This window comes from Tenrec ecaudatus, chromosome 9 (genome assembly GCF_050624435.1).
Source record: "Tenrec ecaudatus isolate mTenEca1 chromosome 9, mTenEca1.hap1, whole genome shotgun sequence".
Lineage (NCBI taxonomy): Eukaryota > Metazoa > Chordata > Mammalia > Afrosoricida > Tenrecidae > Tenrec > Tenrec ecaudatus.
Genome location: NC_134538.1, coordinates 135740327 through 135760528, shown reverse-complemented (window position 1 = coordinate 135760528; position 20202 = coordinate 135740327). Strand labels below are relative to the sequence as shown.

The following is a 20202-nucleotide window of genomic DNA, read 5'->3' as shown; positions in this document are numbered from 1 at the left end:
CTATGGAGAATGCCTCTGTGTTGTAGCGATGCTCTTTAGAGGGGCTGACATACAGACTCCTATAAGGAATCTGTCTATGGCGAGGAAACCACAGAACAGGATTTGATTATGGTTGGTTTCAAAGTAGTCCTGATATTGTTCAAATGAAAGGAAGCCATGACTCAGTATAGAAAGAAGTACGATGTGAATCTGGATTCAGCCTTCCCGGCCAGACTGCCTGGTGCAAAATTCCAGTTCTTCGGCTTCCCAGCTTCGTGACTTTGGCTCCATTGCATAATCCCTGTGTCCTCCCTGTGCCTACCTGTGAAGTGAAACCACCTAATTACTTAGACTCTGAGAGTTGCTGTGAAGATTCCTGCATGTATGCACCTCCCCCCACACCTCCCCCCACACCTCCCCCCACACCTCCCCCCACACCTCCCCCCACACCTCCCCCCACACCTCCCCCCACACCTCCCCCCACACCTCCCCCCACACCTCCCCCCACACCTCCCCCCACACCTCCCCCCACACCTCCCCCCACACCTCCCCCCACACCTCCCCCCACACCTCCCCCCACACACACCCCACCCCACACCCCCCAACACACATTATTTAAAATAGTGTAGCACGACTGCTCCAAAGGGTATCAGTGGCTTGTGTAGAAAGAGATGGTATCTAAGAATAAACTGTTTTTTAAAGACATGTTTTATCCATTTGATCTCGGGGGATGACATTCGTCCCCAGTGTGATTCTCCATCTTGAGTAGAGGGAGAAAGGGGCTATGTTCGTGGTAAGAACTCTTCCTTTGGGGAATTCTATTTCAAGTACTTTGCAAAGGCTCTCCGTGTGCCTTCCAAGGATCTCCAGGCTGGGGATATGGAAGCGGTTCCAGGAATCTGAGGATGACAGATAAATCAGCATCGAGGTCAGCCGTGCAGAGATGGTGATGTACGGATTCAGACTTCAGAGGTGGGGTAGAACCGAGTGCGGAGGTGGAGGGGCGGGGCTGGAGCGCCCACCCGGGATGCAGCTCCCTCCAGGCAGAGGCTGGCCTTGCGGCCGCTTTGTTTCCTGTGGGCGCTGGGAGTGGGCCGAGGGGAATGCGGGCTGCGTATGAAGTGGCGAGGGTGCTTTCACACCCGAGCCTTGCAATTATCACTTAGATTTTGCGAACCGCACAGGAGCTGGGAAGATACTACTGGCGCAGAGCCGTTCGCGGGAAAATATACACGGGTGTGGAAAAGCGATCGCAAGTGATCATTCTTTAACTAACTGGGGCCCTATATTGTCCCCTGGTTCCTGCTTTCCCTCCTTCCGTGTTCGCAAAACCCTTAATCAGGAAAAAAAAAAAATGGGTAGAGGAAAAGAGAATGGATTATATGCGTTTGACAAGTAGGAGTGTCGCTAGTCTGCACTCTGCGCTTATAGAGTCCCTGGTTCATGTACTCAAATACTCTGAAGGCATGATCCGGGAGGTAAATGAATCACGAGGACTAAAACAACGGTCAGGCGCCCCGCTGGCGTCGTGGTTACGCATTGGACTGCTAAATGCAAGGTCAACAGTTTGAAACTACTAGTTGTTCCTCGGGAGAAGATGAGGCTTTCTTCTCCCATAAAGAGTTCCAGGCTTGGAAACCCGCAGAGGCAGCCCTACCCTGTCCTTTAGGGTCCTTGTGAGTCCGCATTGGCTCCATGGCAATGAATTTGAGGTTTTTGTTTTTGAATGGTCAGTAGTTCGAAACCGCCAACTGCTTCAAGGAGGCACAGTGAGATTGATCCTGTGAAGACTCACAGCTTCAGACACCAGGGCGCAGCACTACTCGGCCCTGCAGGGTTTCTGTGAGTTGGAATAGACTCAGTGGCAGTGGATTTCACTTGGTTCTGGTTTTGAGTTAGAATTAATTGCATGATACTGCATACAATGGAGTTTTAAGGGAGCGCTTTAGAAATTGAGTAAACCACTCATTATGAATAATACTACATACTGTTACTCTTCGGTGAATTATACATACAGGCAATTTTCTGGATTGGTCTCTAGATTTTTGCCCATATTCCATTTATCAAGGAGCCCTGATGGTTGGTTGCTAATCTGAAAGTTGATGCTTCAAATTCATCCAGCGATTTACTTTCATAAAGATGACAGCCAAAAAATCCCAATGGAGCTGCGCTTCTCTGGAACACGGGATTATCATGCGCCGGGCCAGCTTGGTGGCCACCTCCAGCAGCATATCACTGATTGCCATCCACTGCAGTGGTTTACTTAAATGTCTGTCTCTGTTACTAGGTTACAGAAATTGAGGGCCAGGACTTGACGATTTGTGAGTGGTTAACAAATTTCCTTCCTAATAAACAAATTTCACCCGCAAGAGGTGATTTTCATTTCATAATATTGGGAGTATCAACAAGGACCTCCCTTCCATGAAATCCTTAGAAACATGAACTGTGTGCCTCTCTGATAGCTTGAGTGAAGAGAAATCCACTTTCCAGGTTATAAATAAAGAGTTGATGTCTCCCCATGGGACTGTAGGCCTTTTCCTTGAAAAAAGATGGAAGTTGTCAAGGATTTCGTCTTGCTTGGATCCACAGTCCGTGCTCATGGTTAACATTGGGTAGATCTGCTGCACAGGATTTCTTCCAAGTGTTGAAGAGCCAAGGTCTCACTTGTAGAGCTATGACGTGCTGACTGAAAGGCATGGTGCTTTCAATCGCCTCATATACACGTGAGGGTTAGGCTTTGCATAAGGAAGGCTGAGGAAGGGTCAATGCCTTTGAATTACAGTACTGACAATATTTGAAGTCCCATGAACTGCCAGAGAACGAAGAAATTTATCTTGAAAGGAGTATACCCAGAATCCACTAGAGATGTCTCCAGTACTTTGGTCATGTGACCAGGAAAGACCAGTCCCTGGACAAGGACATCATGCTTGGTAGAGAGGCAACAAAAAATGAAGACCAGGGATGAAATGGATTGACACAGTGGCTGCAACAATGGACTCAACACACAGTTGTGAGCACGGTGCTGACTGGGTCGTGCTTCTGTTGTGCAGAGGAGAGGGTCTCCGAGTTGGAACTGCCTCGACAGAACCTAATAAGAATTAGTTCTGGACATGGATCCTAACTCTAGAAATGCACTGTGTTGAAAAAAATGCTCGAGATTTTCTGAACTTAGATTATTATAAATATCCTTGCTGTGTATAAACTTTATAAAGAATTTAGGATTTGGTTATAGTGACCTCCCATCTGTACAAACCCTAAAGCAAAGGGCTAAGAAAGGTGAATAAGCATATGTCCATGTTTTGCAGGATTTTACGTTGATATATCAAGTAAATGTTACAGATTCTGTGACCATTGATCAAATTACTGCTTATTATGTCCAAGGCTTCTGTAGATCGAGAATTTGGATGGGACCCCGCAGGTTCAGCTTAACTCTGCCCCATGATATCTGTACTTTCAACTGAAAAAAGTTGAAGACTAAGTACTGGAGTAGTTGAAGAGCTACTCACACGCGTGTCCAACGGTCCATGCTGACATTGGTCTAAAAGTTCCAGTTGCTCTCTATCCACACCTTTCCATGGGCTTTGGGAGCCGCCTACTTGAAGCTTTTTCAGAGCATGAGGACTGGGTTCCAAGAGCAAACATCCTTTGACAGCAAGCTGTAAGTTTATCACATTTCATAATCCGACCCAAACTATAGTCTCCAATTTCAAGTTTGAAGGGAGGAAAAGGAGACTCCAGAGGATGCGTGGTCCTGAATGATCAACCAGAAATATTGCTCTGATCGTTTTTTGCAGTGGAATCTGCCAAACGGGTTGCTAGTTCCATTTTCCGGGGGAAGAGTTGAAGCATAGAGCTATAAAGCAGTGCACACACTTCAGCCCAGTGGTTTTGCAACTACATGAAAACCCTGTCCACTCAGCCCTTCACATCACCACTCCACTGACAGGGAGATGGCATTCAGGGAAGTACATGTGACTTCAGTTATAACGGACAACTTAAAATAGAACGATTGATTTTATAGTTTTTAACTTTATTGATGCTGTGTTGCAAGATGATTTCATCTGTCCAATCACTGGATTTTAAACCAAGAACATTAATAAAAGTTACAATAAAATCTGAAGTTTTTTTTCTAAAATATGAGCTAGACAATTTCGACTTTCTAGTTGAAAATCATTTGAGTCCGAGAAAAACTGTGGAACAAAAATCTGTAATGGTGCCCTTGGCCCTGAAATGTATCCAGGACTGAGTACTTTCTAAAATCAAGGGAGTTCTCCTGTCTTCTTCCAGCAGGGGAACGCATGGACCTTGTTATAAATGAATGAAAATGAGCAAGCACGAGAACAGAATAAAACTTTGCCCAGAACGACAGAACTATATTTCCTCTCTCGGTTTAAAAATTGGAAAATGTCAGTGTACGAAGAAATAGTTACTACCACGGGGAAATTCATACTTTTATAATAAAATCCACTGCCGATGAGTCGATTTGGATTCATAGCAACCTGATACTGGACAGAATAGAACTGCTTGGTAGGGTTTCCATGGCTGTAAATCTTAACAGGAGCGGACTGCCTCATCTTCCTCCTGCAGAGCCGGTGCTGGGTTCAAATCACATTGCCCTGCTAAGCCACCAGAGCTCCTTCATGGGGAGAGACAGGCTTGACAAGTTAACAGTCCTAATTGATTGAGGAATTTCCTTTCTCCCTATGGGTTTCCTTGCATTGATGGTCCCTTCTCCGGCAGCAAGCTGGAATATAAGACTCCTAGTCCATCAACCAGAGCCGCACAGAGGTCTTTGAAGAGGTACCTTCTTGTGTGCACACAGAAATGAATCCCGATCACAGAGATTTTCATCCCTGTTGTACTTAATGAAGAACTGAAAATAGCTTGACATCCCAGCAGCTAGAAATTAGACATTTGTTGAATGCTCTGTCCATTCCTAATTACCGTATATACTCAAGAATAAGCCGACCTGAATATCAGCCGAGACATCTAATTTTACCCCAAACACTGCATTAAAAATGTGCTGAAAAACTCAGCTTCTACTGAAGTATATACGGTGTGTATTTTACCAGGCTCATTCCGCAGTGAATATGCTAACACCACTGTTGTCTGGGTTCCAAGCTGATCCTTTGTTGTTTGTTATTCTTGATGAGGACAGCATTTGAATCAATTTCCCGTTCAACATCTGGACCTGTTACTGCCCTGTGATTGTTGTCAGAGGACATCAAGGTGAGGTCCACGTGACAGTGCTCCCATGTGACACAGTGGAAGCACCTCAGAGTTTCTAGGCTGTAATCTTTATAGGAGCAGACAACCAGGTCTTATGTGACGCCAACAGCCAACCTCTCTGGGAGCAGGCAAGATCTTAATTCCCCCAGAGCGCCTTTCTGATTTTGTACGCTCCATAAATCCACTCTGTTTGTCCCCCTCCTCATCTCAGTGGGAGGAGAGGGAGAACACTGGCCTTGGCAGTCCCAGCATATCCAACTGCATCCGGTGGTTTTTATGATCAGTCGGTGCCCTTGTGTCACTGTGGCTTGGTGGTTTGAGCTACCAGCTTACTCCATGTGAGAAAGACGCTGCTGCTGATGTGCTTCTGTGAGTCAGAATCTACTCTCGGGCAGTGAGTTTGGTTTTCTGGGTTTTTACACTCAGTATTTATGGGGGAGCCACTTGATGTCTCTGCACTCAGCAACACCTGACTCTAGGAAAGGTGACTGGGTACAAGTTACCTTGGTTATTATCTGGAGGTTGGGATACCTGGGGAGAAATATCTTTGAAAAGAAATCAATGATGACCTTTATAAATGTCACTATAAAATGCCACTCAAAACAAGTTAGAAATGTCATTTGTGTCCAATTATCATTGGGCAATTAGCTTCAATTTTATACTTTGCCACTATCCTCATCTTCATGCCAGCTCTCTCAGTATGTTTGAAAAGAGCTATTTAAATAGTCTTTGTAGTATAAATATTGCAATGCTCTTGTAAATCCATTTATGGAGAAAACTTCTCCCACAGTTATCTCACTGTTCAGGAAAGAAGCCATCTGCTCCCCCATCAACACCCAAAGTTGATATTCTTATTAAAGTATTTCCTGTGTATATTAATCTATACATTTCACACTGACTTCATGCATATTGTGTCTCCCCACGTATACCCATGTGATAGTTAAGGTTTATTGTGCCAACCTGGCCAATAAACACATGTGGGATTAATTGAAGGGCAGTGGGATAAATGACTTGGTGAACCCCGCCTTTCTGATTCTCTGGTCTCTCCTACTCTGATGGTTAGACCAGTGTGTGGCTGCCTTAGCTAGTTCTCTGCCTCAGCTGGCAAGGCTCACTTCCTGTGAGACATCCCTGCAGAGACGCCACATGGACCTACCCCGATGCAGCCCTGGGTGCTGGAGAAGCCACGTGGAGACCCCTGCCAGCGCTGAGATGTGTATACACACACGGATTCGGCTTTCCTCTTGCAGTTGGCATTATTGCGTGTTTTCTGAGTTCGAGGAGGACTTTGCAGAACGGTGTTGGACATATATGGTGTAATAGGTAGGTTTATTGTGCCAACCTGGCCAGTGAACACATGTGGGATTAATTGAAGGGTGGAGAGATAAATGACTTGGCTAGCCTCACCTTTCTTGTATCTTGCTCTTTGATGACTGGACCAGTGTGCGGCTGCCTTGACTCGTTCTCTGCCTCAATCTGCAAGCTAAACTATCTGGGGACACCTAACCCGTGGACTGTGTCGCTGTAGTTTGAGGTTGCTTCAAGACTTGCTTTGCCATGTGCGAGTTTATTGAGCCATGCTAATGGAATATACATCGCTTGTGCTGGGGACTGTCAGACCCTGTCATCTGGCTGACTGTTGGTGACGTGCCTGTGGCTGGATCGCCTGAATTGCTCTACAAAGGACTCAGCTGTCTGCTTCCTTGACTTGCACCCGGCGGCCCTCAAGACTTGAAGGACTGCCAGTGTATTAGCTGTCTCATGGGAGTTAATTACACGGAGCCATTTGTACTGCTCTGTAATTAGCTGTTTATTTCTTGTGTTATTTATTTATATAAATAGATATAAAATCATAAGTGTCCTGGTTTTGTTTCTCTAGAGGACCCTGTCTAACATATATGGACTAATGTCTGACTTATGGGCTTGGACTGGACTGCGTTGGGATGATTTCTTAATGTACATGTACCTCTTATATAAAACACTCTCTTATGTGCATGAGTTTCTGTAGATTTGTTTCTCTAGTCTACCCAGACTAACACAACCTGTATAATCACAACTGTATAACTTTACACAAATCATACTATGCAATGTTTTGAAATTACTTTATTGGATTAAATAGAAGCTATAATGACATGTTCTTTCCTATGACAGGATAAAATAACCAGCAAAACTTAATTCAGACATCTAGCAAATATATGAAAAATGAGTGCTTTAATCAAGCCAGCTGTAGTGTTTCAGGTTGTGTACACAAAACACACTTGCCCATCCCAGAACAGTGAGACCTCTGCACCTTATGGTTCTCAACCTCCCTAATGCCATGACTCTTTAATACAGCTCATGTTGTGGTGTCCCCCCAACCATAACATTTTCGTTGCTACTTCATAACTGTAATTTTGCTGTTATGAATTGGGTGAACCCTGTGAAAGGGTCATTCCACCCCCAATGGGGTCGGTCGTAACCCACAGGTTGAAAACCCGCTGCCTTACGTGAATACTCAGTACAATCAAGTTTGCCACCAATCATTTAATCAGGAGAGGTCAGGAAAAAGGGCAGGGAGCATATGATGAGAAATTGGGATGAAGTGTTTTCTTGGTGGTGGTGCTGGGGAAGTCCTATGTTTTCCTAGGAATTAATACCCAGCAGACAAGTACAGATATGCCAGGGCATCTTGAGACAAAGACTTAATACTGATCTTGGGTGGTGGTGTCTTTTTTAGTAACCATGGTGAAGTTGGATGAACTTAAACACTACATGTGGAGAATGCTTTAAGAATGAGTCAATAATGAGTCGCTTGCCTTTGGTGAAATTTGTCTGAAGTATTTCAAAAGCAGACGGGAAATCTGTGCTTGAAGAACTCAGAGTCACAGACATCTAAACTAGAGTTGATCAAAGAAAAGAACAATCGTCATGGGAAATTTTCAATCCTCATTGAAAATAAAATAAAAATTAAATTAAAATCCCAAACAACACATACAACATATACAAGGTCAACAATTCTCAAGAATGTCAGTTAGGTTTCTCAGTGGGATTGGGTAACGCAAACCCTCTTGTTTCTCTAATTTATGTGTATCCAAGGGTCCTGTGCGAAATTCTACTTGCTTAGAGAACAGACCATGTGGAGAATCTGTGACTGAGTTCATTATTAATCATCTCGGTGTGTGCTGATTTTTCTAATAGGGAGAAAATGTAGCCTCTTAATGACCTTTGATACCTTTTGGGTCTGTGGAAATACCTTCCTTCTCTTTATCCAGTCCCCCACCAACTTTCAAATTCCTTTGCTGACAGATGAGGGGAAACCGAGTCATTGTTACACCTTGTACTGTCCAAGGTGGTGGCTTCTGTAGAAAGAAAGAGGTCGCTCAGTTGTTCACTGTGGTGTCTTTAAGGAGGAGTTCCTAGGTCGTGCGATTAATGTGCGCAGCTGCTAACCAAAAGGTTAGAGGTCCAAGTCCATCCTGTAGCTCCTTTGAATAAAGTCCTGGTCATTTACTGAGAAACCAGCCACTGAACATCCTACAGAACATGACTGCACTTGAAGCATACAGGGAATCTTTATGAACGGGAATCGACTAGGGCAGCAACAGGTACCCTGGCAATGTCTTATCAACAGGTCTGTTTACTAGTCCTCTCGGCCTCCCAATGTGGGCCTTTCCAGGCATGTTCTGGGTACAAAAAAACCACAAGCTGTTTTCAAAGATAAAAACTTCAATGGAATTTTGATAGTCAGTTGTCTATTCCTTGATCCATATGAAATGACTAGAATGAAAGATTGTTCATTATCTACTTCTGGGGGAAACCAAGCCTAATGCTTCCCTTTATCCTCCCATTGTAAGAGTAGGATTTGGCTTCAGCCCGGTGCTGCTGTAACAGAAACGCTACAAATGGGGGGCTTTAGAGAACAGGGATTTATTTTTTCACAGTCTGAGGGCTCCAATTCCAAGTTCATGGCACCAGCTCTGGGGGAAGGCCGTGTGTCAGCTCTGGGAAAAGATTGTTGTCTCTTTCAGCGTCTGGTCCTGGATTCCCTTACAATCATCACGTGGCAACTGCTTTCCGTGTTCATCATTGCTTCTGCACCTGGCCTGCTCCTTTTAAATCTCAATAGCACCTGGTTTGAGACACACCCAATGCTAATATGACCTCATTAATCATAAAGAACATCTTATTCCCAGATGGGACTATAACGACCACCCATATGGGGGAGAACACACACACACACTTCAATCCATAAAGGCCTCTATAACAAACAGACCATATTTAGAATTAAGAACAATGATGTATATATGAAATGGGAGAAGAGTGAGCATACACTACATGGTAGAAAAATGAATCTTACAGATTCTGGGAAGCATCTACTCTCATTAAACAATTATAGGACATTTTTGAAAGGTAAGATTTTTTAAATCCACGACTAACAAAAAATGGCAGATCTTGAGAAATTCTGTAATGTAGAAATTCTCTTATTAAATCCACAAGTACATCCATGTAACCAAACCTAGTGGTTCTGTAACTTAGGCAAGGCAGTTCGTTCTAGGAAATGGCCTGACTTGTATGATTAGTGTCCTGAAAGAATGAGATTGGTCTAATTGGTTGACTTGCTAACAAGCGGCTATTGAGCCTTTTCAGGTTCATGGTTGCCCCAAGTATGTCGAGAGTGGGACTGAGCTTCCCAGAGTTTTCAATGGTTGGTCTTTTGGACGTAGATTGCCAGATCTTTGTTCCTGGGTGTTTCTAGGTGGAGTTGAACCCCCAACCTTTCAGCTAGCACCCAAGCACATTAACTGCTACCTCCCCCAACCCAATTTACTTTGGTCTTGGAAAAGTGGAGGCTAAAAAGGGGTTTGGTGAGATTGGGGGGAGGGGGGGAACGGTGTCGTTCTGTTTTATTCCCCTTTGGAACTGGTTCTAGAGGTTGTGAGTTTTATAAAATGCCGTATCTTCTTACGGGGAATCCTGGGAGGTGGGGAAAGGAGATGCAGGGTAGAAGGAAAACAAGTCTTCAAGATGAGAGGAAGTCGTGTGGGGAGAAAAGGTTAATCCACTTTGTGAAAAGTATGTTGGGGTAAGGGTAACGATGGGCAAGTTCCTCGTGATTCCTTTATGGACAGTGGTAGTTTGGAGGGGATCACACTGGCTTGCTGTTGAGTAGACACTGATTCAGAGTCCCAATGGGTCAGAGCAGAACTGTTCGACCGGTTCCTTAGACCAACCTTTGAAGAAGAATGACTAATCTTTCCTCTTTGAGTCCTTAATCACTGTGCCACCTAAACTCCCTTTGGGATATTAGCAGTTAAACTTACATTCCACCACAGCCAACTTCCTTAGACGAGGCAACACTAGCTTAAGTTCCCTAAGATACCTTGTGACTGGAAAACAGACAAAGGAGTAAGGATATGTGTGTCTGGATGTGTGCGCGGACAGAACTGAAGGAGATGCACGTTAGCCAAAGTGAGCTAAAAAAGTCATTCTGGACATGTGTCAAAGAAAACTGCTATTCTCATTATGACAGAAATACTTTAGACTAAGGGAAAAAACAAAAAACCCCATAGTCTATTAAGAAGAACCACCCTACCATTCTGAGTTTGCTTTCTTTGCTACAATTTTTTTTGTAGTTTAGTTGCAATTCAAGTATAAGAGTAAAACGTGTTAGAATTGAAGAAAAATTAAAGCTTTCTCCAACTTCAATTAAATGACTGTGTGTGTAATTAGTGTATGGTTTAAAAGCAAACTGAGCTAAGATCTTTATTTTAGTTTCATGAACTTGTCCCTTCTCCGTTCTAAAGATTCGGTTCTGCTCAGTTCCACCAGCAGCAGGCTGCTTTTTTTTTTTTGGCTAGGATTGGTATTATCCTTGGCAGCACCGCCCCCTGCTGGAACATATGATTAAGAGCAGAAGGAGCTCTGTTCTATGAAAAATATTAATAAAAGAGAATATTGGAGTGAAAATGACTTTTTATTATGAACGGCATAAGTAACATTCATTCCATTTGAATTTCATAGTGCATAGCATTGTAAGGAAGTATACAGGGAGGTGGGAACAGGAGTTAGAAGTGCTTTGGTATAGAAGTATGCAGGTGAAGATTTGACTTTAATTGGTCTTCAATATACACACGAATAGGCTTAGAAGCATAGGCGAGGGCAGTATCTACGAGAATACAAAACATGCAGGATACACAACTGGAATTGTGGCAGGAAGGAGACGAAATCCAAGTACAAAAGTGCACATGCTCTTTGGATTGCAAACAGCGTCCATGTGTGGCCTGGCTTTTATGCCCAAACCCAGTTCATCTGGAGAGTGAAAAGGGGGCTTTGGTTGCGTCTCATGTGGCAATAGAAGAGTCAAGGCTACAGATGGAGGTTGCCAGCTTGGAAAAGGAATACTGAGAGGCAGGGCAAAACAATATTATCAGAGAAAGGCAATGAAGAAATGATACCGCGGCCCAAACAGGTGACTCGGGACTGCACAGGCATTAAAATGAGCTGCGCTCTGCCAACTCCACTGTTTCCATTTCCACCATCGACAGGAATTCAAATTCACTGTGCTGACAGGGAGCTCAGTGAAGACGACGAGGCACTGAAGGTGGAGCTCCGGTGTGAGGGCAAGTTCAAGTTCCGTTTCATTTTACATATGAAGGAAAACGGCACACACAACATGGCAGGCTCGCCTTCCCACCCATTGCACAAGCGCTTAGGTACTTCCTGTGGACTGCCTTTGGCACGTGGGGGACGGAGATTAGGTCATTGAAAATCGACATTCTATCCAAATAGCTTACAACTGGAAAGCTAAAGAAAAAATAAAACTCTCTGCCTTTGTTTTTAATCAAATGCTTAGAGCATTTAAAAGGTTTCAAAATTTTAGACAAAAAAATTGATAAGAGAAAAACTGCAAAGGACACTGAACAAAATCTGATTTCTTTTAGGGTTTCTTTCCCACACCCTTTTCCTTTTATTTTCTCAAATTGCATTTTCTAGTAGACAGAAGAGCAGGCGGCAAGGGTTAACTATGGCTGAGACGGCACGGTGCTCTCTTAGGACATCATCTTCTTACACTCCACGGAACAGAACACCATCCCTTCCACGGGCATGAACTTCTGCCCGATGAGGCACTTGCTGCAGCAGGAGCACAGGAAGCACTCCGTGGAGGCGTGCCAGCTGAAGTTGTTGTAGGTCACCCGCTGCACCTCGGGGTCAATGGCATTGTGGCATCCTTGGCACGCCTGTTAAGGAAAATGAAAATGATGAGGGGGAGGGGTCAAACTGCGATGTAACACTTCCAGGTCAGAACAAAAGGAACACATTTCTTCAGATGAAGGCGGAAGCTAGAATGACAACCTCCCCAAATAAGAGCGAGCCCTCCTATCCTTACGAGTCGTCACCGTAGGCAATGGGCTCCATACACCGAGCCGGCCGCCCTCCTCCTGTGGTGGCTCCCGTGTTGCTGGAAGCCATGCCGCAGCTATTTCAGATACCAGCAGGGTTCCCAAGGCGGACAAGTTCCAGCCCAGCGTCCAGACTAGCACCGATGAGCAGGAAAGTGATCAGGCGATATACTTCTGATGGTTAATCAATGAAAACACTGCACTACAACAGAATAGGCCTGATATAATCCTAAAACTGAAAGCCCGAGGTTGGAAGGCACGCACACAGTGGCTGCAACCTTAGCTGTGACAGGGAGGGTGGCACGCTCTTTTCTCCTCCACCTGTGTTGCCAGAGCCGGGATGACTCGATGGCAGGCTGCTAAGCTCATAGGCACTGAGTACGGTGCTCACCGCCAGGAAGTGGGGTCTGACACAGTGGCCTGTGAGGCACAGTTAAACTGCGGCCCAGGGTTTCCAAGGCTGTGATCCTATACCGCCAGAGCAGCTGGTGGCTCACACTGCTGGCCTTCTCTTCTCACTGGCAACCGAGCACTAAACCACTGTGCTACCAGGGCTCCTCAAGGCCCTTCTGAATTGATGCTTGTGAGGGATAGCTGCATGGCGTTCAAGGTAGAACACGTTTCCCAGTAGTGTGTTTGGTTTCAGGATACTATATTGTACATATTATAAAGTATGTAAGATAATTTTCTCTCATTTATTAAAGCGTTGAAGTAGTAATTCTACCAGGCTTACCTATGAAACATAGATTATTAACAGTACTAATTTCTAGATGATGAAAAGTGAATTATGGTCACAGTAATTAAGTATTCAATTAAAAATACTGAAAGTGTTTGAGAATAATTAGTTTGTACTAAAAGTGTAACTTGCAGTTAATTGACTTCTGTTATGAAGGAACGCAATAAAGCAACCTAAGGAGCCTTGCTGGTACGGTGACGACGTGTTGGGCTGCTGACTGCAAGGTCAAAAGTTCAAAACCAACAGCTCAAAGTGGACGTCAAAAGAAACTCTGAAACGTGCGCTTAATTTGAGAGGAACTAAAGCACGTGGAAGAAATGCTGCCGTCCAAGAAGCTCAATACGAAGTCTCAAAGGGCAGCTCCAGAAGAACAAAATCCAATGTTATAGTGAGATGCGCAAAGACCTAGGGCTAAAAAGCCAAAAGGGAAGAACTGAAGACAAAACTCAAGCCTCCAGTTTCGATGGTCAAGGACTGTGTGTGGGGAAAACCACTGGACGATGCAAAGACTAGAGTCACTGTGCCCAAAAGAACCAGTCGAGAGTCCACCATTTCAGGAGGTAGCAGATGAGCAAGATCCAGTGGTGGGGCTGAAGGAAGAAGTTGAAGCCTCATTGAAAGGATTAGCCAAATCTAAGCTTCCAGGAATTGATGGAGTACCAATGGAAAAGTTTTACCAAGCTGATGGAGCTCTGGAAACTGGTCTATGTCAAGAAATTTGGAAGACAGGAACTTGGTCAGCCGACAGGAAGAGAACCAAAGTACCCGTTCTAAAGAAATGTTCCCATCCCAACAGCATGCTCAAATTACAGAGCAGTATCGCTGACATCACAAGAAGTTGAATTTGCTTCCAACAAGGTTGCAGCAGTACGAGGAGCTGCCAGATTTACTCCAGATTCAGAAGAGATATATTGCTGATGTCAGATGGATCCTGGCTGAGAGCAGAGAATACCAGAAAGATGGTTACATGTCTTTTATCGACTATGCCAAGACGTTTGACTCTGAATCACAACAAACTGTATACATAACCTTGAGAAGAAAGGGAATTCCAGAACGCTTCATTGCGTCGTGCAGAACTTGTACATGGATCAAGAGGCACTTGTGCACAAGGCACAACTGCATGATTTGAAAAGCATCAGGGTGGTACCCTCTTACCATGCTGTTCACTCTGTATGCTGAACAAATCTTCAAAGCTGAAGTATATGAGGAGCGGAGTATTAGGATTGGAAAGAGGTTTAGTAACAACCTGTGATGGACAGGACTTGAAGCCCTTGCTGATGAAGATCAAGGATTGTAGCCTCCAGTACAGATAACAAGTCAATTCTAAGCAAACAGAAATCCTTACTAGTGGACCTACAGACACCATCAAGATAAATGGGGCAAAGGGTGGAGTTGTCGAGATTTTTGCATTGCTTGGGCCCACACTCAGTGCTCATGGACGGAGCAGTCGGGAGATCCAAAGACATGTTGACTGGGTAAATCAGCTGCCCAACAGCTCTCTGGAGTACTGAAGGGCAAGGATGTTACTTTGAGAACTAAGGACCACCTGATCAAAGCTATGGTAGTCTCTACTGCTTCACATGTATGTGAAAGTTGGACACTGTATAAGGAAGACTACTGAAAGGACAAACTGATCTGTGTTGGAAGAAGTAAGGCCAGGGTGCTCCTCAGAGGCAAGGATGGCAAGACTTCCCCTTACCCCTTACCCCTGGCCATGTTGTCAGGAGAGATCAGTCCCTGGAGAAGGACATCATGCACGGTAAAGTCGAGGGGCAGCAATGGAGAGGCAGGCCCTCGAGATGGCAGTGACACAGGCTACACTGATGGGATCTGACATAGGACAAATATGAGGCTGGCACACGGCGGGGTAGTGTTTCCTCTGTTGTGTGCTGGGTCGGAACCCACGTGATGGCCCCATCAGCAGCAGTTGCTGGAGAAGGTTGGGCTTCTGTTCTCGTGAAGGGTGCAGCCTGGGAAATCTAGAAGGGAAGTTCTACCGTATCCTACAGGGGCGCTGAGTCGACGCTGACTTGACAATGAGTTCCGTTTTTTGTTTTGGAATATTACAGGAGATCATTATTTATATTCCCTAGATCACTAAGTGTGTGCTCTATATGTTATATGTAATCACTTGGGCGTAGGTCAAAGTGTTGTTAATAAGATCATAGAAGGAGGTGTTAAACAATAATATCAAAATGCGAAGCTCTTAAGTTTTTCTGTATGTCCTTCACTTAAATCGTAGTAACAGCGTTTCCACCTCTCCAACTCTTACCCAGCGTATTTAGCACTATTCCATTCATATGATGTCACAATGACAATTGTGGCATCCTGGAGGACTTTCAAATCATGCTTCTTTTTCAATGTTCTTTAAGTTTATGGAACAAAAATAGGTCTGACCTGAATTTAGAGACCATCTATCTCAATAACAGATTTGACACACTGACCGATGACGACGGGAAACTAGAGGCGTGTGATGGCACGCAGAACAGCAGGCACGGAGAAAGCAAGGGGTCATTGAGCCAAGTGGATGTCAGAGGCACTGTGAAACTTGCTCCTGGATGGGGACAGCGAGAACAAATGGCACAAGCGATGAAGTCAAAGTACAGAACTACCCTTTCCCAAAGGCAGGGTGAGAACACCAAGCCAAGCAATTCCACGCAACGTGCAAGGGGTTAGAAAGCTGAAGAGACCATGCTCAGCTCGTCTCAAGATGAAAGAACCAAGGAAAATATTCAAGCCTCAAGTTCCAAAACCAAAAGATTGAATGTGTGGGTAGGGGGTGGGGTGGGGGGAAGAGAGTCACTGTACCAAAATAATCGGTGGATCATTCAACCATTTTAAGAGATAACCTAGGATCGAGGGCTGCTAGCTTCAAAAGAAGAAGTCAAAGATGCACTACAGCATTAGGAGAAGACAGTGCTCTGGGAATCGATGTCATGTCAATGAAAATGTTTCAACAAACTGCAGCACTCAGTCTACTATGCCGAGAAGTCTGGAAGGCAGTTCCTTGGCCAGCTGTGGTGAGGGGAACTGACTTACAGTGCTCCCACTCAGGTTCTTAACTCCCAGGCAGTGAGTGGAAGCAGACACATAAGGTATAGAAGGCCCTAATTTGGGATTGAGTCAGGGTGGAAATTCTGCCAAGTACAAGGCTGAGCCAATTCAGAAGCAGGTCTGGGAATCCCAGGCCCATCAAGAAAAAAGAGACATCAGCAGAGTACATACGAGATCCCCCCCCCCCCTACCCGCCCTGAGATGATGGTGTGGCAGCAGCAAAGCCAGAGGCCATGGCACGGAGACCCCGAGAAAGGGCCGAGAAGCCTCCGTGAGACTGCCAGGCAGAGACTGGAGGGCGTCCTGGGCGATGGAGGCGGAAGCCAGGGGACAGAGACATGCCTGCGAGCTTAGCTGAAAAGAGGCACTGTAGACAAATAACTGTATCCTTAACATTTTATAACCTGCTAACTTCCCTAAGAAGCCCCCATAATCATGAGAATTATCTGTCATTTCTGTGTGTCCATTACAACAGATTATTATATCTGCATAAAAATGCAGTGTCTTGGGAGGGAAAGGCTAAGGGACCATGTGGTTGAGAACTGAAGACTGGAGAAATACTAGACTGGGCTGAGGAAAGGTGTTATTATGGACAAAGGACTGTATCCTTAGTGTTTACTGATCCTGACTTGTAGTAAGTAACTTGTTAACCTCTCTAAGAGACCCCATCATTGTATTACCTGAGCTCTGTGTATGCCTAAGCCAAGTAGGTAGACCAGTTGGTGTCAGCACAGGGTAAAGAAGGATGGAGGGTGGAGGCCCGTCTGACTGTGGCCATATGGCAATCAGCCTTGGGTCTGTGTGGAAATGGATTCTCCTCCTCTTTCCTTGTCTAAGCAGAGGTCAGATGTGGCCTCCATGCCATTTTCTCACAGCGACTAACCTTCAGTCCCTTACTGTGATGTCTAGGAACTAGGGCGAGATGGAGGGTGGAAAATGGGTGGGCTGGAACCATTTACCTCAAGACTTCTTACAAGAAAACAATCTCAAAATGTAGGAAAATGAGTGTAAGCAGTAGAGTTAAGCTTTGTTTAAATAGCCACTTTGGGCCTAAAGTATAGGCCTTTCATGGTTTCTAAAGCCATATTACTTCTAATGAGAGCGATAACAGGTGCTTAATCCACACATCATGTCCACCCAGTCCTCCCTGAAAAACAAAGGAGATATTTTGTTTGCATGATCACTATTATGGATTAATATGTCCCCAATACTAAAATTGCATTTAAAAATGTAACTGATAATAGAATTTTCCTGTAAAATCTGAGGACCCTGTGGTTAAAATTTCAATTGGGTATAGATTTTTTAGGTGTGTCTCAATTTTTGAGATTTCAAAGAGCAGGTGGAGCAAGCACAAATGGAAGGGAAGATGCAGGCCACATGGTGGCCAGGGAACCCGGGAATAAAGACTGGGGCCACCCCCCTACCCCCAGGAAGGACTTTCTTTTAGGGGGGATTTTATTATCAAACAACATGAATAACCCACAGTATCACCTACATGGATAGAAAGCTTCCAGAGCCAATGCATGGACTGCAGTTGAACTGCCTGGACTTTTAACCCCCTCCTGGCATGAATCGGGGTGCTTCAGTGGAGTAGTGTGCCAAAGGCCTGAAGTTCGTACCACCAGCCAGTCATAAAGAGAAAGGCGAGGCTTCCCCGTCCCGCAAAGATTCACAGCCTCAGAAACCGTAAGAAGCAGTTCGCCTCTGCCTCTGTCCTAGCGGGTCTAGATGAGTCACAGGCCTGAGGGCAGTGAAAAGGTTTGTTTTCTTGGTAGGAATCACATGCCCTCTACTTGAGAGTGGTGTTTTCAGTCTCCCACTTGTAAGAAGTTTGTTTTTTAAACATTTTATTGGGGGCTCATACAGTTCTTATCACAATGCATACATCTATTCGTGGTGTCAGGCCCATTTGTACATTTGTTGCTATCATCATTTTCAAAACACTTTCTTTCTACTTTGGCCCTTGGTATCAGCTCTTCATTTTCTCCCCCTACCTCACAAACCCTTGATAATTTATAAATTATTAGTTGTTCATGTCTTACACTGACCAATGTCTCCCTTCACCCACTTTTCTGTTGTCCGTCCCCCTGGCAGGGGTTTATAGGTAGATCCTTGTGATCGGTTCCCCCTGTAAGAAGTTTAGAGAGAGACATAAGCTTGGGTCATGCGGCTGAAGGGGGTGACGGTTTCTCACCACGGCATGATTCTTCACATAGCAGGGCTTGCACACGGGCTTGTCATTGACCATCACGTATATCTCCCCAGCTAGGACGTTGTCACAGTCAAAGCAGCAAAAGTGTTTCAGATGCCAATTCTGGTTCTCGGCCTGCGTATATTCATTGTTGAATATGAGCTAGGAAGAGAATAAAGATAAGATAAATTACTGATTTCTTTTCAGGGTCTAGATGACAAAGCAAAGTTCTTTAGGCGGTATGGGATTTAAACCCATACGCCTATCAACACACTGGGATCTGAAACCTAAAAATGATAACCTGCAGTTGAAACTTGCGTAATCATTTAGCTTAGTGCAAACCTATCTTCTGTGGTTGTGGACCATCTCTGTTCAGTCCAATAATTAACACTGATTATCAGAATGAATGGAATTAAAAGTTCCTTTCATGAAACTTCTTTGGATGTAGTAAAGAAAGCAACTGATGCTTTGGCCAATTCCTTTTGCCTTCTAAGGGTGGCCTGCTGTCAACTGCAAGGGGCCCCTGTGGTGGCAGAGAGAGGAGACTGCATGTGGGCAGCCTCAGAGAACACACCTCATCACAGCCAGCACATCGGGGCTTCTCACTGTCACAGTAGTGCCTGCCACAGTACAGCTTCCCGTTCTTCCAGAAGTAGATCATGTCGACCAGGAGCTCGCCGCAGGTGCTGCACACAAAGCAAGCAGGGTGCCACAGTTTATCATAGCCGGCCCGCTCCGCATAGACGGCCGGGTCGCCCTTCTGCATACTCAGCTTGCAGCAGTAGCACGACTGAAAGGGAAAACATCCAAAGTCAGGTCCGCAGACAAGCGGCGTTTTGAACTGTCGGCTGTATCAGGAAGCCAGAGAAGCATCTCGAAGGAGAATTCATTCCTACTGCCATGGGCAGTTAATCCATGAAGACAGACCACTGTGTATCTGTCTGTAAAACAATCTCTTGGCCATCTCCAGGCGGCTACAGCTTAGCTAGGTGCAAGAACTCAGATGTTTCCTCAATTAGGCCCTTCTGGAAAGGATGGACTGCAAGCCTCGCTGGAGTCTGTGTGTTATATCCCAGACCCCTACCTTAGAGATCATAAGTCCTGACTGTACAGGACAGAACCTCATTGACTGCCTGATGTGCCAACTGAACACATGAGAAATACATGAGTAAGCGTGGTGTTTTCCTTGTGTTCACGTGTGTCACCACTGTCTTCTGTCTCCAAGTCACAGGAGACACTTAAATTCTATGTCTCTTTAATAGAAGCTTGGAGAAAAAAATATATGGACTATATCATCATGTTAATTTAAGGCTGAATTTTAAGTATAAGTCACCCAGACAAAACAATGCATTTGAGCATATATTATTCTTATAATTTATAAGACGAGAGAAAAACACTAAAACTATGCTTAGCAAACATTCTACAACAGAATGTTGTATTCTGGTAGGATGTCAACTGTTAATTACTTTGTATACATAAAGCTTTCAATTACCCTTGGCAATCGATCACCAGAAACCTTGGCCTCAGACACAGGTCTATATGTGATAACTCTCTCAAAAGGAGATTAAACTGGATTGTTATTCAATTTATCTTAATTCCCTTTTGGAAACAATGTACCCCTCCCCCTAGAAAAG

The 20202-nt window shown here is 44.7% G+C and overlaps 1 protein-coding gene across 3 annotated transcripts in view; it reads right to left on the bottom strand.

Annotated features, from left to right (window-relative positions):
• Positions 1–11142: 11142 nt before the first annotated feature.
• The window catches only part of TES (testin LIM domain protein), a 59004-nt gene continuing 49944 nt past the window's right edge, over positions 11143–20202 (bottom strand). For all 3 annotated transcript variants that reach the window (XM_075558581.1, XM_075558582.1, XM_075558580.1), the window contains exons 5-7: positions 19143–19358; positions 18572–18730; positions 11143–12425 (exon numbers count right to left, since the gene is read on the bottom strand). In XM_075558581.1, coding sequence (XP_075414696.1) covers positions 12237–12425; positions 18572–18730; positions 19143–19358 — 564 coding nt within the window. In that variant the 3' untranslated portion in view covers positions 11143–12236. The remainder of the gene's footprint in view (positions 12426–18571; positions 18731–19142; positions 19359–20202) is intronic.